General features: G+C 44.6%; 1 protein-coding gene across 7 annotated transcripts in view; it reads left to right on the top strand.

The window, feature by feature from the left end:
* The window catches only part of RNFT2 (ring finger protein, transmembrane 2), a 39,054-nt gene that overhangs the window by 4,463 nt on the left and 7,544 nt on the right, over nt 1-27,047 (top strand). For 3 of the 7 annotated variants that reach the window (XM_050924145.1, XM_050924148.1, XM_050924144.1), the window contains exons 2-7: nt 2,238-2,672; nt 5,777-6,255; nt 7,405-7,481; nt 9,038-9,138; nt 12,378-12,531; nt 23,762-23,911. In XM_050924145.1, the coding sequence (XP_050780102.1) occupies nt 2,590-2,672; nt 5,777-6,255; nt 7,405-7,481; nt 9,038-9,138; nt 12,378-12,531; nt 23,762-23,911 (1,044 nt within the window). In that variant the 5' untranslated portion in view covers nt 2,238-2,589. Of the gene's footprint in view, nt 1-2,171; nt 2,673-3,774; nt 3,899-5,776; nt 6,256-7,404; nt 7,482-9,037; nt 9,139-12,377; nt 12,532-23,761; nt 23,912-27,047 lie in introns of all 7 variants that reach the window. The other 4 variants (XM_050924149.1, XM_050924150.1, XM_050924151.1 and 1 more) reach the window with 4 other exon arrangements.

The raw sequence follows: 27,047 nt of genomic DNA on the forward strand, positions 1-27,047 counted from the left end.
TACTAGTTAATCATTCATTTTTACTTGTGATTTGTGTCAGCTCTATTTGGATGAAAATTCAGTTAAAATGCACATAAATAGCATTTTAATTTTCTTTTATTAACTAAAAACTACCTTTACATGTGCTGGATACGTAAGAAAAGAAGTTTATCAAGAAGCTCATCAAAACATGTTTTGCATTTAAAACATTTATTAAATGCTTATTAAACATAGGAAGTATTGTCTATAACTACATGCATCTGAGGAAGTGGGTATTCACCCACGAAAGCTCATGCTCCAAAACGTCTGTTAGTCTATAAGGTGCCACAGGATTCTTTGCTGTCTATAACTAGTTAACTGAACTGATTTGTTTCAGGTTACCAAGTCCTTCAAGATTTTAGAACTAGTAGATCTCTCTCTCTCTCTCTCTCTCTCTCTCTCTCTCTCTCTCTCTCTCTCACACACACACACACACACACACACACACACACACACACACACACACACACACACACACACACACACACACACACACACACACACACACACACACACACACCTAATTTTTATTTTGAGATTGGAAGAGGAAAACAAGCTTTCCTGCTTTTTCAGCTTCCCAATTGGTTTCTTAACTCTGAATGAACTAGTCATTCAGTTGAATCAGTTTATACAACTGAAACAAAGAGCATGGCTACACTTGCGGCTGTACAGCGCTGCCGCGGGAGCGCTCCCGCAGCAGCGCTTTGAAGAGTGTGAGTGTGGTCACGGTACCAGTGCTGGGAGAAAGCTCTCCCAGCGCTGCAGGTACTCCACCTCCCCGTGGGGATTAGCCTGCAGCACTGGGAGCCGCGCTCCCAGCGCTGGGGCACTGTTTGCACTGGTGCTTTGCAGCGCTGTAACTTGCTGCGCTCAGGAGGGTGTTTTTTCACACCCCTGAGCAAGAAAGTTGCAGCGCTGTAAAGTGCCAGTGTAGCCAAGGCCAAACATTCTCTCTGCACCTGCAGAAGGGTCTACTGCTCCCAAAAGCTTGATTAGCATTTCAATAAACTCTGGTTCCAGGTGTTTAGCCCGTGATTTCCACCAGCTTAGTGGCATGACTTTCCTTAAAACTTGACAGCAAACATGTTCTGTTATTTTTTTATTTAATTTATATGTTTCTGATACATTAAGCCCAAAAGTTTTAATTTAGGTTCTCAGTTTCAAATGTATAGGTTTATTTATAAAAACAAAAAACAACCTTGTATTTAATTTAAATTAAAAAATCTGATTTTTTTTATAGATTTATTTTTTTAAATCATCAATTTTGATCCATCCTATATGTAACTAATATACACCTCTACCACAATATAACACGAATTCGGATATAACACAGTAAAGCAGTGCTCCGAGTGCGAGGGGGCTGCGCGCTCCGGCGGATCAAAGCAAGTTTGATATAATGTGGTTTCACCTATAACGCAGTAAGATTTTTTGGCTCCCGAGGACAGCTTTATATCAGGGTAGAGGTGTACCTATAACGAAACCTTGAAAAGTTAAGGAAAAACAATTAAATTAAGTGATGTTGAAAAAAAATCTCAGTGAAGGATTGCATAGGATTGGAAATAAGGATTTAATGATTCTATTTCCAACTTTCTTATAAGCTGTCAATTTGACCCTTGGCAGGTCACTTTAAAAAAAAAAACAAAACAAAAAACCCCAAACCTCTCAGTGCCTCAGTTTCCCCTGCAGTAAAATGGGGTAATAATGCTAGCCTTCCTCATTCATGTCTGTGTGGCACTTTGATACTAAAGTGATGACACGTTTGTTTCTTCTTTCAGAATGATTATTTAAAAAAAATAGTTTCATGGACTCAAAATTGCTGCTGGAAAGAGAATAAAAAATAAATAAAACCTCATCCCAATTCTGTGACAGGCTACTATAGCCAAGGGTTTCAGGTTATTATAATCTCTGTGCTTCTTCTTCTTCTACTCCAGACCCTAGTTTATTAAATAACTTGACAGTGCCCAAAAGATCTGATCTTTCATACATGCACATATTTAAGAAAAATCTGGAGAGTTTGCTAGTGTGAATTACCAGGGATGCACTATGTAGCAAAAAATAAAACTGTGTTGTCCTGATGTGACTGCATTTTTCATAAAATATTACTTTTTCTCCCCTCTCCTGTGTGCTTCACATTGCCCTGCAAACTGCTTCAGAAGAGGAGGAGGAGAAGAATATCTTATTCCTAGACAACAAACAGCCAATTTGTATGTCACATCTAGGGTTGCTGTCAGTATCCTGGAGTCCCTTCTCGGATCATCTCATCGTAGGATTCTAAAGTCCATGTGACTTTCAACTTTGTTCCTGGTGCTGTAGAATGTGATCTGGCTCCTTCCTGCCCCGACTGGAGAGCTATTTCTGTGCGCTACCAAATGTCAGCGGAAAACCTTTCAGGAGTTTTTTTTTTTTTTTTTTTCGCTAGTGTGCTAAAAAAACTGATACACTCCTGAACCACTGTTCAGAGAAGCAGGTGATTTTTGCCAACCATGTCACTGGGTGAATGGGTGTCACAGCTTTCCGACCCTCTGGGCCTTTGTTACTAGTCCCCCTGGGGATTGCTGATCTGCAACGTTAATGTTGAGTGTGCTGTGTTTCAAAGTGTTAAGGAAAATGCAGAGACGGCACAGCAGCAACACTGATAGCCTTCCTCCGGAAAGGTAAGTCTTCTTTCCTCCCATGTTTCTTCCACATTCCTCTCCAACAGGCAATATTCTGATTAATTTGTTTGGTGTATTTCATATCTTTTTGGAAGGTAAAAGCTACAGCAGGGGTCGGCAACCTTTGGCACGCGGCTTGCCAGTGTAAGCACCCTGGTGGGCTGGGCTGGTTTGTTTACCTGCCGTGTCCGCAGGTTCGGCCAATTGTGGCTCTCACTGGCTGCGGTTCACCATCCCAGGCCAATGGGGTAGTGGGAAGCGACGTGGGCCGCGGTTCCTACAGTTTGTTTGTTAAAGAGACAGAGTCAACATAGTTTAGGTCCAACATTTAGTTTTGTATATATACAGTTAAACATTTTTCAAATTCAGCCTAGCTTAAACTCCTGAGAACCAAACTTCAGATAAGCCAGAGTTATGTCCCTCAAGATTGTACTGACTGAGGCTCTACTTTTGTGGCACTTCTAAACTCCATAGGAGAACTTCAGGCTGTTGTCCTGTGGGGATCCTAAGTGCTGAAGATTTGGAAGTGAACTCTGCAGGAGTGGAGGTCCTTGACAGCTGTGTTCTTGAGATGTTCTTGTGGAACTCCTCAAGAACTTAACTGCAGCTGCCTGGAGCTTAGGTGCTTCAGGAAACTCTTGGTTAGCACACCCTCAAATTTTAAGAAGATTTTGAATGGTTCTCGAGACCTTCTGTAAACCAGGATTTATCCCTTTGTACATGGATAGATAATGGTATGCCTACTTTATTTTTAATCTTTTTTTATAACTTCAGTGAACACAGGTTTATTGTGGTGTAGTTTTCAATGTTAAATTTTTCTTGGGCTAGAGAATGGGGAAATGAAATTAATCAGAATCAAAAGTGAAACTAACCAGTCTCATTTTTCTGTGGAGTTGAGGGAAATGTCTGTCAAGTGAAATGTGAAGCAAAAGATCCTGACCATTTGTGATCATTAATTATTCCATAACACTTTTTACAAGAGCAGGTTAAGTCTGGTCTTCTGCTCAAATTCTGACAGGAATGTAACTCTTCATGTTAGTGCAGAAGAGACAGGCTATGTATTTCTGTTTAAATTATTTTTATGTTCTTGGCCAACCTCTAGTTTTGTCACCTCACACTTCCATGATGCTACCTGGCATGTAGTCTGGTGTGTGGGCTGAGCACTGGAACAGAGGTTTTGTGAGCTGAGTGGTTCATTGGATGTTGCATGGACCTTCTGACATGAGGTGAGGCTTGTCCCCAGTCAGTAAAATATGTGTAAAGCACTTTGGGATTGATAAGGTTGAAAGGTGCTGTACAAATTCAGGATTTGTACTATCAAATGCAAAAAGTAAGTAAAGTGAAATAGATTCTAAAAACCATTTCATTTTTAATACAATAAAGTATTATCACTAACATGGGCAAGGATTATTAAAAAAAAAAATATGGTGAAATACTGGCCCTATTGAAGTCAATGGCAAAGCTCCTATTGACTGCAGCAGAGCCAAGATTTCACCCATAATGTTTACCTTCACAGTATCGTTTATGTAGCTAGTTAACCTCTTTCCTGGTGGAGGAATAGTCATGTATCCTAACAGCATTTTTCCAAACAACATCAGTGTATTTGATTGGCATATGGACCTGCCCCAGGTATGTTATATTGTCTATGTTTATGTTTTTGGAGATAAATACAGAATTGCTACTGGTGTAGCTTCTGTGTCCAACCCTGATTCGGGGCATTCTGTGTGTCATCCAGTATGTATCTGGTTAATTCTGAACCACAGAAAATGGTACAGTATCTGGTTGCTTTGATTCCTTGCGGGTGCCTGCACAGAGACTCTGGGAGTGGGGTGTGACTATGAAAAGCCTTGTTTGGAGCTTGCTTAGTGGGGAAGTGCCCAAGAGGGAGTTGGAGCTGGTTCCAGAGCAAGATGAAATTCAAAGCTGTGCTGAGTAAGAGGTCTAGGGAGGGTTATGGGCTCGGGGGGGGAGGGAGACCGGCTACGGGAAGGTGCGGGCACTGTGTATGTACCTGTGTAATCTCAGCTCTTGATCACTGTTTCTAAAGTTGGAGGCTTCCAGGGATTAGGATCCGGAGAGACTGTAGTGCTGCACTGAGTGTCTATTTGTGGGTTCGACCTATTGCTGATCTTTGTAGTTATTCTTTTTTTCCTCTCTCTCTCAGTGTTAACAAGTGTTTACTTTGCACTGGGCATTTTCTTGGCTAGCGACTTGCTTTGGGAATTGTCCCCTCTGTTCCCACTGCCACATGGGGTCATACCTTCCATACATTCACTGTAGAGCCATGCCACTGAGTACAGACAAACAGAGCATATTTTCCCTGGGCATGTGGCATTGGGAAGAAATAACGAGATTCCTGAGCCTCTTCTTGGAAACTCTCTGTAGGCTGGTGGGCTGTCTCCCGAGCACGGGAAGGAATGGATGCTGTGCCCAAGTCTGCTTCAGACCCTTGCCTCAGGGCACAATTTATCAGTGAAACACAAAATTCATATGTAACACCAAAACAAATGCAGGTGGGCATTCTCGTCCCTTAAATACCCTGTTGGGTCATGTGACAGGGAAGTAGCTCCTTCTGGCTGATTTACCCCATGTTGTTATCATTTGGCTTTCCCTCCACACAGTGCCAGGATGGCAGTTGGCCACCGCTAAATAAAGTGGGAAGAGCCTGGCAACTGGAGCTGTTAGGTCATTTATTTGGGATGACACAGTTACTTCACTCATGAATATGGGGCCATCCCAGATTCATACTGATAACAAATGTACACCACTGCACACGGTGTTTTGCATACACCATGTGTTTACCGTCAAAACCATTTTAGAGATGATGTAGAGTTTTAAATTGGCCTGTAACTGGGCTGTTTTTGGGAACACTCCAACTCTGATTTAAAAACACAGCGAGGAGCTCAGGAACTTTATGACCCATTTGAGGGGTGGGGGAAAGCAACACTATTTGACCAGCACAATTGAACTGCCTAATGACTCCAGCCATGCCAAGGTGAATCAAAGCCAGCCTTGGTGTTCTGGAGAATCAGGAGGATGCCTTTCCCAGTGCACAGCCGGTTGTTTGATGGTTCCCACTGTGGGGGTCTCTCTCCTCATTGCAGAAGCCGGAGTCAGACAGTCAGTTCTGAGACCAGCGTGGATGAAGGTGGAGTTTTCGAAGGTTTGAAGGCTGAAACTCCCTCACCCCAGCAGCTTTTCTCAGGGCTGGCAGGCATCCCATCTGGTACCATCCCAACTACCCCATTCCAGTCAGGATTGGTCCTGGGTTCCTCAGCAGGAGGCGGGGATGTGTTCATTCAGATGCCAGCCCCAAGGGAAGAAGGGGCCAGCCGAACAGAAGGAGCTCCATTCCACCACCGGCAGCAGCCCCATCACTATCACCATGGCCACCATCGGGGATCCTCTCTGCTGCACATGGCTAGTGGAGACCGCCACGGACACGCAGAAGACAATCCTGAGGACCAGCCTGGGACTCCTGCGCCTGCCCTCTCGGAGCTGAAGGCTGTGATTTGCTGGCTCCAGAAGGGGCTTCCCTTCATCCTGATACTCCTGGCTAAAGTTTGTTTCCAGCATAAGCTTGGTAAGCAGCCAACTCATCATCTTCATTTGGTTCTAAGGTTGGTTCAGCAGCTGGGTCCTGCCGCAGTGTCCACTGTGTTCATCTCTGTAAGAATTCTTAGAGGTAGCAAATTCAGTGGGCAAAGGGGATCTAGGCGGGCAGCGGTGAAGCTACCTGTCTTTAGGCATCCTGCCTTTTCTTCCCCTTTATTTTCATTACTAGCTGTTACAATTGAGTGAGGCCCATGTTTGATGTCCTGTCCTGCCATGTGGCAGATTCTTGTTCTGTTCTTTGCCTTGGTCTCTCTCCCTGCCCCTCTCCACCAGTGGCTGAGAACACGGTGAAGAATCCTCACTCAGCTCTCCGGGGCAGAGGTGGGATGAGAATGCTTATAGCAGCCTCTGCTGGTCAGCTCTTGTGTGGCGCTGAAAGTCTCGGAAGGGATTCGAATCGTGCTTGGCTGGAAGGACGGTAGTTTGGAGATGGGATGACCAGTTAAACTTTACAACTGAGATTTTTCAAAGCTGCCTAAAGGATTCAGGCACCCAATTTCCTTTAATTTGAATGGGAATTGGGCATCCCCTTTTAAATGTTCATTTGTAGATGGAGTATGTAACTGTCTGGTGAATATTTGTCTTTATGGACACTGATATTGCTAGCTAGAGGAAGCCATAATGTGCAGGCTGCCCCCCCTCGCACATCAATCCTTGTCTGCAGCAGCCCTCAGCCCTAGGTCACAACACAGCTTGGCCAGCGCACCTCAGTCTTGATCTGCAGAACCAGCTGCTATTCCAGTCTTCCCTCCTTTCCTAGCTCTGTTCGTGCAAGTCAGCCATACCCTGCAGTACTTTTGCTTTTGTGTTCCTGGGTCTCTCATGAACAGAGGCTGCCGTTCCTTCAGTATTGTATCAAACTGTGTGGCAGCTTGTGCTTCTGGGCGTATACGCACTGGAAATGGCCATGATGCATTCACATTAATTTGGCTTGTGATCCTAACCCCGCTCTCCAGAGCTTAGTGGTCAGTGTGTTAGCATCCCCGACTATATCCAGCAATTACAGGTGTTGGGTTTGTTTGTTTTTAAACCTAAAATGTTGACTATAAAATAATTTAACAATGTGAATACTCCCTCCCTGGCTCAACAGCCGTTTGACGGGTGTCTTTCCTTGCAGGGATTGCTGTGTGCATTGGTATGGCCAGCACATTTGCATATGCTAACTCAACTCTCCGAGAACAGGTCTCTTTGAAGGTGAGTCCAGTATCTTGCTCTATGGTGTTCTGAGACATTGCTCTTAATATGCTAAATAATGCTGATGCCAGATCTTGTCTTGCACTTTGTGGATGAAACAATGAATGTGCACAGATTTCTTTGCATATATGAATATTCTGCTCCCCCCCTGCCCCACACAGCCTCCGTGTCTTGCAGGAAGCCTGGTATAGTGGTTAGAGAATGAAAAATCATAACTGGTTTCTATTCCTGGCCCTGCTGCTGACTTGCAGTGCAACTTCAAGCTGTGTGCCCCTGTTTCCCTATATGTAACAATGGAAGTGGTCATGCCCCTTTCGCCAGGGTGTGGTGAGGCTTAATTCATTAACGCTTACAGAGAGCTTGGAGATTTTCAGAAGAAAGACGCTATAGAAGTATTACTTATTAATATGCATGGTGTTCTGGTTACATCTTAAATAAACCTATTGGCTTCTTCAGGTATCATGGTTTATAGTCTCATTGGGATATCTCAACAGCATTGCAGTGCCGGGTTGGGGCTGCATTATCATATAGATGATATGTGAGTGACATAAATATATAATTATACACACATGGTAATGAAATAAATGTGACAAAATGCAGACTGTTGGGATAAATGCACAACTTGGTGTTAATTATCTCTGTCTTGTATATTTGGCTGCCCAACCTTACCCTGTCCTTTAATCCAGTTGCTTGAAGACTCAATCTAGCATTCCTCTGAACAGCTTCAAAGAGCTGCATTTTTACTAAATAAACCTGCCCCAAAAATTCTTTCTCGTTTTCCCCCCCAAATGTGGAATTTCCTTCTCAAAATTATGCTGGTCCAAGGCTTAGAAGAGGTAACCTTCAGACCTTCACACGTGCTGAGTTTAGGATCTAATATCGTGTCATTTGTTCCCATCTTCACAGATGTAGAATTTAAGTTACTGTTGGTTGTTTCATTTGTTCAGTTGTTTCTTGATTATAAATCACATGCACTGAAACCTTCCTGCATCCAAACACTGTCCATTCATGCTCTGTGCAGTATGTTCTAGATATGATGAGGATCTAAAAGAGTCTAGGTGGTTTTTTTGGTTTTTTTGTTAAAGCTACATGTTTAGATGTGATAGGTTCAGTTATCAAATGTGTCCCCTGATAAGGCCATCCAGCTCCTGCCTATGGAGCTCAAACCTATGGTACAGCGTATCTGCTCCGACTTATCAAGCTGAGTGTAAGCATGCAGGATTTGGATGTCCTGTTGAGGCACCCACCTTTGAAAACTGGGTTATGTGGGTCTGACTCTCCCTTTCTACCAGTGTAATTCTCTTGATTTCAGTGGAGTAACTCTGCTTGACAAAGTAAATGAGAGCAGATTCTGGTCCTGTTTATCTATGTCTGTACCTTGCTGCCTCTTTTTATGTCTCACTCCCATGTAAATAACTAATTACTGAATGCTTAAAAGTGTGTGTCTGTCCCTTGGGTTGGTCTCACATTTTTCAGCAGTTAAAGGCTTGGTGCACAATATGCATGTTCCCTTTAGACTTTTGAATCTGTCTTGTCTGCCTCTTGTTTGTGCTCAGGAGAAGAGGTCGGTGCTGATTGTCTTCTGGATCCTGGCCTTCCTCCTGGGAAATACCTTATACTTGCTTTACACTTTCAGCTCCCAGCAGCTATATAACAGGTGGGTATGTGATAAATCCTATCTGGTGGAAATAGGTAGTAATTGCCAGGGTGGAAAAGAGGTTGCCCACCTTCTCTCACACTTTTGTGAGATGCAAGTGTAGTTCCATGGAATCTGCCATCTCTGCTATGGTAAATGGAGGGAAAGCATATGGGTTACTTGTTGCCCATGGAAGCTGGGATTTTCTATTATGGTGTAATTGAGATATAGAGAGCCAGTGTGCTGGAACCAGATGAGAATACTGACCTTCATTTTCCCTTCCCACAATGGCTTCTTTCCATTGCTGTGTATCAGGCTTTTATTCTGTTACTAAAGATGGACTTGAGTAGTAACATTTAGATTTGAATCCAGAGCCAAATGTTCCCAGCATTTGGGGGTGTTTGGATCTGGTGCAAATAGGGGCCAGTCTCCAAATTTAGTTATGGAGCTCAACTTTTCTGAAGCTGAGGGTTGTAAACATCCAGGGTTTTGTTTGGGGTCAATCTCTTATTACAATGATAAAGGAAGAATTAAATGCCATGAAGCTATTGGAGTTAGGCTAAGCAAGTATAACCAGGATAGATGGGGTGAAATGATGCAAAGACAAATTTAGGCCAAACATTAGGAAAATTGGTCTGACAATGAGATCTGTTCCCCTGTGGAAGTTTCCCAAGAGAAGTTGTGGGAGTCCCACTGATTGAGGTTTGGAACTGTATATATTCAAGAAATCATTGGAATATGAATTGTATTGAACAGTCTTGCATCAGATGAGCAATAATAGCTTAGATGAGATCACAGGTAGAGCCTTTCCATTTTTAATTGGGATAAGGCAGTAGTAATAGAACCAGCTCTTCCCTGGAAAAATACATATTAAATGGTAGAACGATTGTATGCTCAGAACCGTGGCACCCAACTGAATTTACATTATTAAACCAAATTTATCATTAGCAGTTATTAGAAATACCTGTGTCTTTAACTGTTGCTTGGAGAAAAATGAGTTTCATTTGACCCCAACACTCTGAATTATTTTATTTAAAAAAAATGTGACTCTCATCTGGGATTCTGCCTGGGTGTTTGCAGTGAAGGGGCTACTGTAGTGTGAATCAGAGTGGAAGCAGATGAGTGACGGGACTATGAGGGAGAGTTGCAGTTCAGAGGCTCTGGAGGGAAGGATTGGGTCAGAGTGGAACAGGAGGAACAACTTGGGAGAATGTGCTGGAAAGGCTACCATAGTGGGCAGCTGGGAAACAGAAGGCAGGAAGGAGGCTGCTGGGAGACTCTGAGGAGCAGGGGGGTGAGATGGGGGTGTGGGGGAGCTGATGGGGATGTGGGGGAGCTGGAAGGTGAGATTGGGGTGTGGAGGAGCTGATGAGGCCAGGCAGATTTGGAAAGGAACAGCAGAGTTGGGCTGGGAGAGGGGCAGGTTAGTTCAAAGGGTTCCAGCAAAACAGGAACATTGTGCCCCTGTGTTTGGGGAGTGGTGAGTTGAGGCGAAAGGGTTAAATATATTGCAGAGGCTGACAGAGAGTTCCACACCAAGGCCTGATCCCCCATGCAGTGCTCTGTGTGGATGGAGAGGTCTGTCTGTGCGGAGACCCTGGCAGCAGTGGGGCCCAGAGTCTTGCACAGGCTTGGGAGGTTAGAAATCGCCATTCACTTTTTGTTCCTTTCAGTTATTTTTCATTTCCTGATTTTGCTGTTGTTTTTGTGTATTTATTTCCTAGCCCACAATAATATTTAAGTTTCTGATTTTGTTTCTGTTTTTAGGGTTTAATTTTACCTGTTGCGCTGTGCCAGAGTTGTGAGTATTTTAATTTCATGCTCAGGCTTTTTGTTTCGGGTTTTTCTTTTTGTTAAGTTTTTGCTTTTCACACGAGAGAGCTTGGTGGACAGTAATAGTGACAAGAAGCCCCTTGTGACTGCTGAAGAAGGGCCTGTTTTAATTGGTACCCCATGCAGTGGTTTCCTGAAGTACTGGTATGCTAGGCTCGTCCTGCCTAGGGAGCAAATATTCAACTCAGTGTCCAGCCCGAGTTGCTGGACTGGGAATGGCGGGAGGAGGAAAAAGAAAGGCATCTTTCTGCTGCTCTCTGAAGGCTGTTCTAGCCCATGGCTGAAGTAGACTTGCACATTCCCTAAATGTGTCCCCAACACAGGTGTGGGGGTTAATCAGAGCATGTGTGCTGCAGCGGTTACTCTGACCCTACCGCACCCATGCCTTGCTCCTTCCTGTTCAGTGAGAGCTGCTGTGCTGAATGCCTTCCGTGGGGCATGTGTGCCTTGCAAGGCACCCCGGAATCCAGCCTTCTGTCTCTCTGCAGCAGAACCATGCTGGTTTCCGCTGCCCATGGATCCTTTGCAGCTGCAGGGTCTGCGTGCTGAGCCCTGCTGGGTCACTGTTCTCCACCTCCCACTAATTTGTGTTTGCTGGAATCCATGACTGAGCTTGGATTCCCCTTTCTATAGGTTTGGAATACGTGCACTTCAATAGGCGATGCTGATTCACAGAGCCCAGCCCTTAGTCGGCCTCAAAAGTTTGCGAGCCAACTTTTTGTTTTGTCTCAGTGTGGTTATCCCACGCTGAATGACCTTGAGCATTCTGCTGTGCCTTATGCGGTGCTGCCCTTGTCGCATGCCTGCCCTGCATTCCCAGCTAGATTAGTGCTGTGGAGAATGCTGCCCCGGCAGCAGTTCTGTTTTTGCCAGAATGTGCTTTTACAGGGTTTCAAGGCCCTGGTCTACGCACTTGGTGCTCTTGAATTGGCCTGTGCTGTTCCTGCTGAGAAGTGGCAACTACCCACAGCGCAGCTCTGAACTGCAGTGGTGTGCATGTTTCCGTTCATTCCCCAGTGGTAAAGATGGAGAGATGTAGGTGGCTTTTCCTTCAGGAATAAGATTGAGGGGGAAAACATGGGCACCAGAGCTGCTGATATTGGGAACACCCCCCTGGAGGGAAGTTTCTTTTATCAGCATGGAGTGCAGGGGTTAACTTCCACCGTAGGCTTTGTGGATAACTGTATTCCCTTTACTGAAAATGGGCAAGTCTGAAGCCATTGACCTCAGGTGGGCTGGATAAGAGCAGGCATGGGTCAAAGGCCGAAGGGACTAATCTGCTGACCTTGCTCCTGTTACACTTGATCTTAAGAACCTGTGCTCACATTTGATGGAGTCCCTGGGCCCATTCTTTGTACTGGGGCTTTGATGAAGGGCAGATCGTGGGCCATTCATTAATGTTTGGGTCTTGCTGTCCTGCTTTTCAGCCTGATATTTCTGAAACCCAACCTGGAGAGCCTGGATTTCTTTGACCTGATGTGGACTGTGGGGATCACAGACTTCGTTCTGAAGTATCTCACTATCTCTTTGAAATGCCTGGTTGTTGCCCTGCCTAAAATCATTCTGGCTGTCAAGTCAAAGGTAAAGGGCTCCGCTTTCTTCCTGGTCCATGTCTGATGGGAGCCACCCAATGAAACCATGCCTCTGAGGTTAGATACAGATTCTGCTTGGTTCTTGGCTGGGTGTGCAAAGGAAAGGGAGTCTCCATTTCCTCAAACTCTTGCATGATTTGTGTAAGGACCAGACAGATTTTCACTCCCATGTACAAGGTAGAGTGGGGGCTGCTGGCTCCCTCGCTCCCAGAACTACAGATTGCCCAAAAAGGAAAGGGGAGAGGTGGGGCTGTAGCCAGCAGCAATGGATGAGAGTGAAGTGCTGCCCTTTGCTTCAGGCTGTGGGCAGTTTGCACAATCTAGCCTTTTGTGAACAAACCCCCTGCCTCCCTCCTTCTGCTGGAAAAACAGTGGACTAAAGTGATAAAAATTGCATGCTTTGTGGAAGACAAGCATCCTTATCTGTGTAACTGTTAGCACCTTAGATTATTTAAATGGAATTTTAGAAATCTGATTTACTATGTATTTAGTAGAAATGGTCAAAATTTTTCAAATATCAAAATTTTTGATGAAAATGTGATGTTAGAGAAGAAAAAATCATGGAAAGTTTTGGTAAAATTTTTGCACCAATTTTCGTGGGTAATTTTTTTGACCGACTGTAGAGCTGGTAGCAACATTTCTGATATGTATACTTATTAATTGATACAATCTCTCTTCCTTCCCTCACCATTCTCTTTTTTAACCTGAATTGTAGCATCATTCACTGTGTACAATGAAACTAAACAAGCCAGGGTCACTTCATGTTTAGAATCCATTTCATTTTATGGATTTAGTTTCCTGATGTGCATGCAGGATCTCAGTGCTGTTGCATCTGAGTTCTTATGGCAGGTGAATGTTTGTTTAAAAAAAGTGCTTTCTAATTTTGGGCACTGAACCTGAGACGCCCCCAAGGGGTTGATCTTCAGAGATGCTGACATTCTTCCTTCTGAGTCAGTACTTACCCAAACCCCCAGCATGTTCAGGGTACATTATGCTGCTGTGATTCTTGGATGAGATGTGAAACTCTGGTTCTGAGCTCTTGTGTTCACTGCAGACCTTTTTATTTTATTTTTATTTTATTGTTTTACAAGAATAGATGTGTTAACCCAGGTGTTCTGGGAACGTTCCAGCTTAAATAATGACTTTATATCACCCTAGAGGTTTGTCTGCACACAGGTTGAAGTAGTAGAACACCTCCTTCCTGTGTGGATGCAGTTATATGGGTGTGAAGGTGCCTTGTACAGGTACAGCTTATTCTTGTAAGGTAAGGGGGAAAAGCTATCTCCACACCTTTGCACCCAAAGTAGGAGCAGTACCTATTTAACTATTTCAGCAGAAAATTGCATCCCTAACTGAAACTGTTCTGTCGATACTGAAACTGTGTGTAGACCAGGTCTCAGTGTATGATGTTTTTCACTTCCTGTCCTAAACAGTTGTGTAAAGTGCCTGTTCACGATTAGAGCTGTCATGTTCTCCTTGCCCCCACCCTCAACCCATCACCAGTGGTGGGATGTGGTAAGTAGAGCTTGTGGATCAGTTAAATTTTGGTTGCCTTTGGAATGAAAGACACAATAGAAATGCAAGATATTACTATCCTCATCCCTTACTGAAAGTCTCAGACAAAGCACTTAAAGGGAATTTTTAAAGCGGGAATAGTTATGCTTACAAATAACATGGGTGGCAGGGGAGTTGAGCTGTTTGTTCCTGCGCACCAGGGGTACTTGAGATGGTTATTAATTTATCTCTGGCGATTTGTCCAGTTTTTTTTCTATTATTGTTATTATTTTATTTTGGGAGATTAATGTGCTGGGTCAGAGCATAATCCAGCTTGCAAAAAAAGTGATGTGAATAGTCATCCCAAGATAAATTGCTGCAGTGGAAAAGGTTCACAGCCTTTGCTTGCTTGTCTGAGAGCTATCCCAAGTACTCATTAATCCTTGTCGGGGGAGAAGAAAGAGACTGGGTCTTTATTTGCAGCTACAGTGGGAGGCTGGTAAGATCACATCTGTCAAGGGCCTATAATGGCTCGCAGCACAGATGCTTCATTTTTAATACCTTTTTCTGCACAGTGATCTTTCTCCAATTTTTTTTTTTAGTCCCTTTTTGTCTTGAGATGTTGTTGATGGTTTCTCTGTCCCTTGACATCTGAGGCTCTGTTGCTATCACTTAATCATGGGTGCACACACACACACACACACACACACACACACACACACACACACACACACACACACACACACACACACACACACACACACACACACACACACACCCTCTCTCTCTCTCTACATCCATCAAGCCATTTGGGGCTATGATCTGTTCTGATCTTAAAAACTAAGCAGGATCGGACTTGAAGGGGAGACCTCTAAGAAAAAAGCAACTCACTACAGGAAGTGCTGTTAGTGATGGAGTCGAGCGCTTTTTGCTTAGCTGACACCTCAGCGTAGTTTTAGGGGGCAATGACATGCTGGAAGTCCCATTGGTAGAGGAGAACCCAAGCTCTTGTCCACTTAAGAGTATTGAAGATCCTAGGGGATGTCTGTGCTGCAGCTGGAAGCATAGGGTAGATAACTCAAGCAAAGCTAGTATGTCCAGCACGCTAAACATGGATGTTGCCGCCCGGGCTACCTGCCTGAATACAAGCCCATCCAATCCCCAGGGTCCAAACTTGTGTGGCTAGCTCCTGCCACAATGTCCATGCGGCTATTTTTAGCATGCTAGCTGAAGTGAACCTAGACAGTGTCTGTCTCCCCAGGCTGGGAGGCATGCTCCTGTTTGCAATGTAGACATACTCTTTGTGGTTTGGCCAAAATCCATTCGAGGTATTTATAGTCTGACAGCTCCTCTTGCAAAGTCAGCTGGATATAGTATTGTTCACTGTCTGCCCAAAATTATTATTTTGGCATTGCTGTTTGCAATTTAAACAGCTGCTGCATTCCATTTCATTGATGGCTACAGCCTAATGGTGAGGGATGTGAATCTTATCTATATGTGGCTAATGTAGCAAAATGCTTTGGGATCCTTCAAGGTGAAAGCTACCAGAGGAATGTCCACTTAAAATCACAGTGGAGAGATGGATGCTTACTTCAGCTGCCATGAGATTAATGCTGGTGCTATTGGATTCTTCTTCCTGATCAAAGCCGTGGTTTCCAGCGGCCAGGACCAGGACCAGGAATGGAGAACCGCGTGCCACCAGTGAAAGAGATGATATAGTTCAACACCATGGAGAAGGTGGTGGGGAGAAGGGGGATTTTCTCCTGCGTTTGCTGGCAGTGTCTTTCTGGTGTTCAGCAATGGTTGTAGTGAAAATTGCTAACTGGGGGTCTAATTCATAGCCTTTTATCTTTCTCTTTGACTTCAGACCAGTCACTTTCAGATTAGTCCCATCTTTCTGAGTCGAAAACTATTCTGGCTCTTCTGGCCACTCCTCAGATTTTTCCACTCTTCATCAAAGTTCCCAGGCTTTTCTGAACATTATGTGGCTTTCCCCAATGCTCTCATTCTCCTCTTTCTCATGGGCATATAGAAAATCCTTGGGCTGGGAGAGAGACTGGGAAGAGAGGTTTTTATGAGAGTTTTGATAAGCGGCATGGAGTAGTAGTCTGATCCAGACCAGGGACCCGTGAATTCCTGAGTTCTCATCTCATTTCTGACATTTTGTGTCCTTTGATAAGTCACTTACAAGTTTTCAAAAGGGGCTTCTGTCCTGAGTGGCCAACTTGAGAAAGCTCGGCCCTGACTTTCAGAGGTGCTGAATACCTACCACTGGGACTACTCACAAGGGCACAGACTTGAGTGCATGCATGAATCTCTTCAGGACCAGAGCCCAAATCACAATGGGCCATATTAAATGCCCTGGAAATTTGGGAGTATTTGGGTCCAGATCTTTAAAGGGAGTGATAAGTATTTATTAATACTGTTATTTCATTAAAGTGCTTTAAAACAATTGAACCACTGGATTTTTTCCCCCTTGTTTTTATTTTTCCCCCTTGAAATGGAGCTTCTGGTTTCCATGATTCTGAGGAAGATGGGTAATACAAAACAGGACCAGGAAAGCCCTTTTGCCGCACTGCTGTTTCAAGAAGCTATGAAGAAAATTTGCCCCCATCCATTGTTTAAAAGGCTCCAGCAATCAAGATTCCTAGGATGGAAGCCTGGTTCCTTTCTCTCTTACCTCACGCGTTATTGCATCGTTGTTTCTTTTTTTGTTTTTTCCCCTTTATTCCATTCCCTGGAAGAGCAGCAAAGATTGTTTAATAGCCACATGGGGGGTGGGGGGATGGGGGAGTCTCACATGCACCTGGGATTTCCTAAACTGCAATCTTCAATAAGTGTGTCTTTTCTATTATTTACTTCCAATTCCACACCCACCAAGCTGTCGTTCCTTAGCAGTGAAAATGAAAAGCTGCCGTTTATAGATGTACAACAATAGAGGCCTTCGCAAGCCACATGGCTCCTGCAGTTTAATTTACTTTAATTCATTTTATATTGAACCAAATGATATTTGTTGGGGTTTTTCTTTAATGGAGAGCTTTCAGATTGTGGGGTGGCAGCCAAGCCCCCCTCCTGTGGAAATTAGGAACCCAGCTGCTATTTAAATTTCTGCTCTGCTCCTCTGGGCTTTTTTAGGTGGAAAAAGAGGCCTTTTTTAACATTGTGGGTAGTTTACATTCTGTCATTATAGGCATGCTCCTGCTCCCATAAAAACTTCCCACTGGTTTCAAAGGTGCAGGATTGGACCCTGTGCCTGAAATTCCCACCCTTCCACTGCTCGATTCAGTGTGGGAGACACGGAGGGTTCTTTTGTGTAACTCACATTCCATGACTAAGTTTTTCCCAATCCTCCTCAGCAGCGTGACTGAAAAACAATGGTTTGTTCCGATAGTGGTGCTCGCCCAGGGTGTCGTTCCTTTCCCGTCCTTGATGACACCTGCAAAGGAAGAGATGACTCGGACATTCACGTGATGCAGCTCATTACTGGCAACAAACTATGCCTTGATCACCACAAAGCCAAGGGATTAGGGTGCTTAGTGGTATCTGAATGCCTCACAATCTTTATCGTCGTAATGTCTCTGTGAGGTAGGGCAGTGCTATTATCCCCATTGTACAGATGGAGACCAGGCATAGAGTTGTCCAGGGTGTTTGTGGCAAAGCAGGAATTGGACTCAGAGCTCCCAGACCCTACGCTAACGTTCAACCCATTGGACCCATCCCTTCTCTCCTGGGAACCATATGCAGATTTTACAGCAACTTTCCCTAATTTGGGAGCTGTGGCTGGAAGAGGTGGGACTCTGCCTTAGAGGGGCATTTTATCTTTTTCTTTCTTGCAGGAAAGAGTGACCAAAACACAGGACTGGGCATCACAGAACTGGAGCTCTGTCACCAGACTCCCTGCGTGATCTTTGGAAAGTCACTAAAGCTGCCATTTTCAGAGGTGGCCACTGATTTTTGGGTACCTTAGTTTTTTGACTTGCCAACTCAAGAGATCTGGGGCCTGATCTTCAGAAATGCTGAGCACCTAGAACTCCCAATGACTAGGCAGAGGTCCAGTGGGAGTTGCTCACATTTACTGAAATTGAAAAAAGAAAACCCCTTTTGATTCATTCATAGTTAGCCTGCAGTGAGTTTTCTCCTGTCTTTACATATTGGCAACAGTCTTTTCTTTTCTTTTCTTTTTTCATCCTACCCAACCTGTTTCGTTTCTTGTGCTGGCAAAGAGGCTCTAAGGGAGAGGGCTTTTGGTCAATCTCCCTGCTGTCCTGTGGTCTGAAAGCCAGCAGGTTTCTCTTAGAGATTTCTTCAGCATCCTCTTCTTTTAGGATATGTCCTAACAATGCCGGCAGCTTGGCAAGGGTGACTCAGAACTTCTCCAGGGTGACAATCACAGTTGTCTCATTGCCACTCACACACACACGCCCCTCCATTAAAAGAACATTAAGGTTGCAAAGTCAGGCACTCAGAAGTTAAGAAATATCAGAGTTAAGGTTGCCCATACAACATCAGTTTGGCCCGTTTGTGCATATGCTTTATGAAAATCTTTAATTACATGAGCACATGCTATTTTCTCCACAGGACCCCTCACATTCAGTGCACTGGTTCAGCCTGCTCTGGGAATGAATCAGGATTGTGTAGTGAAGGACACTGTTCTCTGTAGGTCCTCTGCTTTATTTCTTGCAGAAGTTGGAGGTGTGTAGTGAATGAGGGAAGGATGGCTTCATGGTTAAGGCAGCTGAATGCTACCCTGGAGAACTGGATTCTCTGCCTCTGCCACAGAGTGTCTATGCAATGCTGGGCAAGTCACTTGAACAGACTTTTCACAGGTAGTCAGTCAGTGTGTGTTCCTTGTTTTCAGCGTGCCTGGTTTGAAACTCCATGGGCTGATTTGCCGAAATGCTGAGCGTGCACAGCTGCAACTCCAGTCAATGGGAGCTGTGGTTTGAACAAATAAAGTGCTAATGGGAAGCACTCAGAAACTCTCAAACTGGGCACCCAAAATTAGTGGACACTTCTGATCTTAGTCTCTCTGTGCCTCAGTTCTGCATCTGTGAAATGGAGATAGCATCCTCTTACCTCTCTCCTGGGTGTTGTGAAAATAAATTAATTAATGTTTGTGACACATTCAGATAGATTGTATGGGGATGAGAGCCATAGAAAAGCCTGTGCGGAAAATAATAATTCTGGCTTCAGAACAGGGTTTAAATACTGTGCAGTAAATGAGGCCTGAGGTCACGCATGGAATGACATGAAGACAAAATATTGAATAGCTGCTCATTAAATGAGCACCATCCTTCCTGTGCACTGAATGAAGCAGAGAGCTTGTGAGGAAAAAAGTATGTAATCATATAATTAAAGACTGTATCATAATGCATACATGCATGGGATCTCAATTAAGGTTGTACAGGCAACCTTAATTCTGGCATTTCCTAATTTCTGACAGTGCAACCTTCATAATATTTTTCCCTAGTTTTGTGTATAATTTCCTCGGGGGGTGGGGAGGAGGAGGAAAGTGAAAAAAGAAATTCCATCATGTCTCATCACCTTTAGATCTGCCACAGAGACCTTTGCCGCTTGAGCTAGTAGAGTAACTGATTGCAGTAGTAGGTTGTCATCCTCTATGTGGACCAGTACCAGAGGAAAATGAGGCACATACTTTGCTAGTGACTTTCACAGATAATTGCTGACAGTAGAGGAATGGTGAGACTTTGAGATCTTGGGTTCCATTCCAGACTCTGGAAAAGAGTGTTCTCTAGTGGTCACAGACCCTTCTGTCCCCTCCAATTTGTCACTGCCCTAGTCCTATCTCTTCCCCATCACTGACTCCCCATTCCATTCCCAGTCTCCACTTCTCAAGCTTTTTATCCCAGATCCTATTTCCTTTCCCAACCAGTTCTAGTCCTTTTCCCACTTCGGCTCCCTGTCCCAATTTCTCTTTCTCTCCTTTTCCCCTCCCCTCAACTTTTCCCCTCTACGTTCTACTCATACACTTTCCTCCTCCCCCTCCTTCTCCTCCATAGTGGACACCAGCCAGGAGTCAGAGAGAGCACAGGAGAGACAGAAGCTCTGCTCATAGTTCTGGTCCCTTGTCCTGGAGCAGGTGAGAACTGCAGTTTCAGGAAAAGTCCTCCTCAGCCCCTGCACTGCTGGTCTGCAGCATGCTCATCTGCCCTGTTGGGATGGCACTTGTGCAATCCAGTCACATGAAAAAGTGTTGGGGGGGCTGGCAAATGCTCGGTGCGGACAGAATCTTCAGATTTTAGGTAACGCTCTAACAAGTCTCTAAGAAGCATGTACAAAGGGAGATTTTTTTTTCAAAGGCTTATAGCTTAGCCAGATTTGTGAAGATTGTTATGGAAATAACAAAAGGCCTATCCTGGCAGGCTAACTCTAAAGTGAGAAGGTGCTGGACCTTCTTAATGGAAGGGTTGTATGACTGATTTATTTTTAACACTGACGAAGCAATGGACTTTTCCCTCACCTCATTATCAGAAATGGCTGAAACTTACAAATTAATTAAATAAATAACATAGAGCCTGAGGAGGACACGTGGCAAATGGTTAAAGTTCAGCAAAGTTTTATAAGCAACTGGAAATAGACTCTTAGAATGGGACATGTCAGCCAACTTTAATAATAGGCAGCACTCACAATGCTGCCTGTAATAAGTTATGGACATCAGAAATGCTGAATTTTGCAGCTGAGGGTAAAGGAAACTATATACCTGCTAAAAGAGAGGGTCCTCACTTCTTTTCAGGCTCATATATCTGCCAGTGTTTTGTGGCTATTTTGAGATTTTTCCTAAATTTAAAAAGTGGCCAGTGTCACAGATAAATGTCCTGGAGGGTTGAGACTTGGTGTATCTGATGGGTATAGACCAGGGGTAGGCAACCTATGGCACGGGTGCCTAAGGCGGCACGTGAACTGAATTTCAGCAGCGCTCGCACTGCCCGGGTCCTGGCCACCGGTCCGGGGGACTCTGCATTATAATTTAATTTTAAAAGAAGCTTCTTAAACATTTTAAAAACCTTATTTACTATACATACAGCAATAGTTTAGTTATATATTATACACTTAGAGAAAGAGACCTTCTAAAAATGTTAAAATGTATGACTGGCACGTGAAACCTTACATTAGAGTGAATAAATGAAGACTTGGCACACCACTTCTGAAAGGTTGCCGACCCCTGGTATAGACTCTGTACTCCATGCCTCCAGAAGGCAATGCTTTTAATTTTGTTGGGGCAACATTTCATACGGCACTCTTTGCTTTTATTAAGTCTCATTTCGCTGTCTTTGTAGCTGCACCCATCATGGCTGTGATGATATTGTATTTGGTTCCAGGGTTCTCTTGGATGGTCATTCTGGTGGTGTGAGTCATCCAGGATAATGCATACCCATTTCATGCTGGTAGCTGCACTCCTTTGGGGCTGCTAACACATCTCCAGACTGCTGACATGTCCTCTAGTTACCAGTAAAAACCCGTGGGATGTGCTAGCCTAGAGGAGGTGACTGAGCTGGAATTACATTAAGACTTCTTAGCTTTACAGGAGTGGAGGCACCGTAGTTAACAGAATCAGAATCTTCCATTTGCTGCAAATACATCTCTGCTTCTGCTCCCTGGCAGAGCTCACCTGAATGTTTCCCAGCCCTGTTCTCCAACCCTGGGAAGCTCCGAAACTGCAGGAGCTTAGTTTTAGCCCTGCCCAGCTCCCGAGCTTCACAGGAGTGAGGTTCCTCTTGTTATCCCATAGCTTCACAGAAGACATCTGAAATCTTTGGAGGATCAAGTGTTGACCTGTACCAGGAGAGTCTGTTATGGATGCTGAATTGGATGAAGGAAACGTCCGAGTCTGGTGGGAGAAAGGATTAAAAAGGAGAGGCAGAAAAGGGGTTTGCTTTAGGAATTTGCAGTGCATTTTACTTGCCAGTTGTTTTCATCAGGGCTGGTGTGTGTGTGTGTGTGTGTGTGTGTGTGTGTGTGTGTGTGTGTGTGTGTGTGTGTGTGTGTGTGTGTGTGTGTGTGTGTGTGTGTGTGTGTGTGTGTGTGTGTGTGTAGAGAAAGAGCAGCCTATGCTAAAGGAAGTGATAGACTAGTCATTAGCAAACTGCGACCCTCTGTCACAGGGGCTTATGAAATAAATGATGAACATACTGAAGTGTGAGTCTGGTGAGAGAGCTTTTCGTGCTAATTTAATAAATTGCTTACATTTAGAATCCCATATTGTTGCTGTTACACTTTTGCTATGTGATGCCACATGGGATTAAAAAGAGGAGGGATGGGGGAAGGGGGAAAAAAGACCAGGTCCTTTAGCAACCGCTGGTGTGACCTCACTCGCCGTCTCAGGGGGGATATGAGATCATGAGAATGCCAGAGCTCTCTGAAGGATTCGATTTGTTCAGCACAGCAGGACAGCCTGCCAAGTGATCTCATCTCTGAGACCCAGGGGGAGGGTACTGACTGCTGCTTTCTTCCTGGACTGCAGAGGGCTGAATCCCTGTGCCCCACCGATGGCGATTAATGACAGCGACCTGTGATGACATTGTCAATGATAGTGTTACTGTGATGCACGCAGCAAAATTCTAGGGGAATTTTTCCAATCCCTCCCTATCCTTACCAAATCCAAAATCTTGACATCTTAAACTTTAACTTTTAGGAGTGTTAACGCCATGACAGCTGATCTGTTGGTTTACGTTTACGACCCCTCACCCCACCCCTTTGCCCTGGCATCAGTTCTTCCTTCTAAACAATGACTGACAACACAAAAACAGATCCTCATCAAGGCTGGGAGACCCAAAATTAGATCCTACTGATGTGGTCAGTTTATCGGAGCTGGTTCTTACTGCTATAGAGTGAAAGAAAATGTGGTTAGAAAACATACTTCTGTTGCAGCCTCCTGGGGTTATGAGAAACCTGAAGGTAAACAATGATGCCTTGATGGTGTCCTTTGTGAGAACAAATGGTTTCAAATCTAGAGGGAATACCAAGATGAGAGGATTGTTTTGGGGGAGGTTTAAAAAGGGCATAGGACCCATTCCTGCAAAGTGCTTGGCTCCCTAATGTAGAGCAGATAGTTGGATGAATTCTCTTTCCCAATACAATTCTTGGGAGGATTTAGCAAGCCTGAAACTGAAGGTTGCATTTCAGAGCTGGTCTTTGTGTCTCAGAGTTTGTACCTGAGACCAGCACACACTGCGCAGAAGGGAACGCTGGAAAGCAAGGGAGGGCCTGTTGCGCTTTGATTCACGAGGATTGTCTGCAAAATAGGGAGGCCACGCTGGTTGTATGGTAGTAATTCTCTGCCCAGGGAAAGAGAAACATGTCTTGTACTCCTCTTCCTAGTTATTAGTAATATTGATCATACAACAATGCCTACAAGCCAGTGCCCTATGGGCACTGTGCAAACATATAGCAAAGAGAGAATCCCTGCCCTGAGAAGCTTCTAAGTGTAAGGCTGTAGACAACAACTGGATAAAACAGACTGGACAGGGGAGCACAAGGAAGCAATGAGAGGATACGTTTCCCTTTCTGGGCACTAAATTAGGTGGCAGTGAAGAGGGCAATAGTTGCAACTCACCAAGACCGGTCTGTGCAATCATTAGCAAAGGACCAGAGAGGCTAATGGACATGCAGGACTCATCATAGCGCAAACTCTTACGTCTGAGCCTTTCTCTTCTCCTTTTGGGCCCCTGGCAATGATGATAATTTGTATCCTTTATGTTTTACAGGGGAAGTTTTATTTGGTTATTGAAGAGCTGAGCCAGCTGTTCCGCTCACTTGTCCCCATCCAGTTGTGGTACAAATACATCATGGGGGATGATCCAGCCAGCAGCTATTTCCTAGGAGGGATCCTGATCATACTGTATAGTCTCTGCAAGGTAAGGGGATGTCTGGTGAGTAAACTTTGTATACAGCAGCAAACTCCTTGATTTTTATTTTTTATGATTAAAAAATAAACTCTTTAAAAATGTACTATTTTAGATACCACACTAACGGGGGCCATATATGTATCTGAGCACTTCATGCTCTTCAAAGAGTTTTATCCACCCAACACCCATGGGATGTACTATTATCCCAACTTTGCAGATGGTGAAACTGAGGTTCAGAGAGATTTAAATGAGTGGCCTACGGTTCCACAGGATGTCTATGTGGAGCTGGGAATTGAATCCTGGTCTTCTGAGGGTGTGCCGTACTTGAACAATTAGACCTCAGCAAGCTGGGGTATGAATCCTGCCCCTCACTGGCCTGTCTGTGTGCACTATGCTGTTGTGCATTAACAATTCCTCAGAGCACTTGGCTCTAGCTCCGAGTGCTCTAGCTAACTGTTCGCATGCCTCAGCAGGGTCCACATGGACAGTGAGACCACAGCAGACTCGTGTGAGATAGATTTACAGCTTGCCACAGTCTAAATGTTCATGTAGACAAGCCGTGTGTATCAGACTGGCACCTCAATCGCTGGACCATCCTTCTGCCTGTTACATTTATGAAAGCAGCCATGCCTGCTTATGTACCTGTGAGGACATCATACTAGTGCAGCCAGAATGAGAGCTGTGACCGATGGACATAGTTTTCTGGAAGATACTGGATTAATACCACTGGAGACTGAGGTTGGCATCCGTACCAGCACGATGGATCTTGTCCAGACGGGAAGCTTCCTGGAGTTTGCCGTTTTTCTTAATTACAATAACCAGGCTCTAGGGCAGGATTGCATTTACAAGCATAAATGTTAGGCCCCAGACTGAGATGAGCAAATGAACTAAATTTCACCCCTTCTGCAGAAGGTTTCTGGGAGAGGTGTGTGTGTGTGTGTGGATAAGAGCGTTTCTCCTCTTCCTCTCTGCTTTTCACTAAAGGCAAGATGAGGGAAGAGAAGTGAGTTTTGCAGTTAGTTCTGAAGGATGTAAGGTCTTTAGTGTGATTCTCACCATCGCCTTGTGGTTGCTGAGCAAGCTGTGTGCCCCGCAGTCATGAGTCTGACCTATGTTGCTGATGGTTTTCTTATTTCTGTGGAACATAACTCCCAAGGGAGGTCCTGCTCTCAGGTCATTGGTCTGTCGCGATGGATGGCCTTCAGGATGAGGACTGAGATCGTGACATTTACCCAGTTCTGTCTGGGCAGCCAGTGTGGTGATTCAGGTGCTGCAGTGCAACGGTCTTCATGGCTAGTGTTGCTGAGGAGGCAAGCTGCTGCGTTCTAGACAAGCTGGAGTTTTCTTAAGGTCAGTGTGTTCAAGTACAATGAGTTGTGGTAGCCAACCCTAGAAACCACAAAGGCATGGATTGCTTTGCCCGGGTCCTGGACAATTACAGATGGAAAAAGCTGGTGTGAGCAGCTGTAGCTGTCGAAGTATCTAGAAGCAGTGAAGAGTCCAGGAGAACTCCCAAGCTATGAACTGAATTGATTAGTTGATGGCAGACTCACTCAGTGTTCAGAGATGTTCTCATGAAGACCTGATCTTCACAGGAGTTTTTCTTTCCCCTTCCATTGTCACCTTTGCCTTGCTTGGGCTTAGCTTTGGCCAGTTGTCTTCCTCCACTTACTGGTATTGGCCAGGCACTGAGATAGTTGGACAGTAGTGATGAATGAGGTGTAGGCATGGGGTTGCCCGCATATTGTTGACATTTTGAGTCTCTAATGTGTCACTGTTTCCCCTGTGGCTTCATATAAGAAACAATAGAAGAGGATGGGAGACAGTCTAGGGCCTTGAGGGACTTTGCAGATGAACTATCTGGTAGCACAAGGAGAAGTTGCCCATCACCATTCTCTCTGAGGGCAGCCTTGGAGAAAAGATTGCAGTCAGCTCTGGGTTTTCCCATCAATCCCTGCTCTTCCTATGAGGCAGAATACAAGTATCGTGTAATCAACACTACTGCATGCAGAAGGGTCTAGTGCAGTGGTTCTCAACCTATTTACCATTGTGGGTGCCCTGTGCAGCTCTCTCTGTGTTATGTGGGCTGCATCCACAGAGTATATATGCTACCTGTACGGCCCTGAGGATGTCACATGGGCCGCAGATGTGTGCTGATTGGGCCGTGACTTGAGAACCACTGGTCTAGTAATAGAATAAATCTCTCCTGCTGCCTCTGTATGGACAAAACGAGCAGTGCCGTTTCCATTCAGTGTCCTCACCTGAAACCTGGCTGACAGAGGTCCAGGAGATATAATTGAAGACTGCTCTTGGCATGCTTTCCATTAGTTTGCTCAAGAAAGGCAGGCTGAATGCTGAGCCTATAGCCTTGTCTAAACTAAAAAGGTGCATCTGATTTAATCGATTAAGTTAAAACTGTGAAAGCCTCTTGTGTGGACACTCTTAAACCAAAATCAGTCTGTCCACGTAAGAATTTAACTGAAATTAGTTTTTAAACAGATTTTCTTAAATCTGTGCAAGTTGCTCAGCTAGACACAGCCTAAGTCTGTGCAGTCCAGAGATAGCTGCTGCTTATAATATATTTGTATTGCCTAGATGGCTCCATTTGTGCTAGGTATTGTACAAACATGAATGAAAGACATTCCCTGGTATAAAGAGATTCTAGTAAAATGGTGGAAGGGGAAACTGAGGCACAGAGAGGGGGAAGTGACTTGCTGAAGGTCATAGCAGGTCAGTAGCAGAACAAGGAATAGAACCAGGACTCCTGAGTCCCAGTGCAGTGCCTGTCCACTGGACCACACTGCTTCTCTGTGCTCTCCACTGTGCTTTTGGAGGACTGAACTATTTCATATTTTACGGTGGTAGGAAGCATCCCTCTTCAAAAGTGGCATTGACTGTAAGCTTCCAGGAGGGGACCTAAGCGATCCTATGTGTCCTTCCTGCACCATGCGGTGACTCTGATTTCTTGTATGCCTCAAGTGTCTCTTGTTGTGTAAACGGGCAGCGCCTGGGAAAGAGGAAGAGATGTTTCCAGTCTTGGGCTTCTCATATGGCTCCTGTTGTCTGGAGAGACCATCCCAGGTTCGGGTCATTCTTCTTTATGGAATAGGCTGACATTTCTCCACAGGGTGAGGTGCTGACTTCT

This window comes from Gopherus flavomarginatus, chromosome 15 (genome assembly GCF_025201925.1).
Source record: "Gopherus flavomarginatus isolate rGopFla2 chromosome 15, rGopFla2.mat.asm, whole genome shotgun sequence".
Classification (NCBI taxonomy): Eukaryota; Metazoa; Chordata; order Testudines; family Testudinidae; genus Gopherus; species Gopherus flavomarginatus.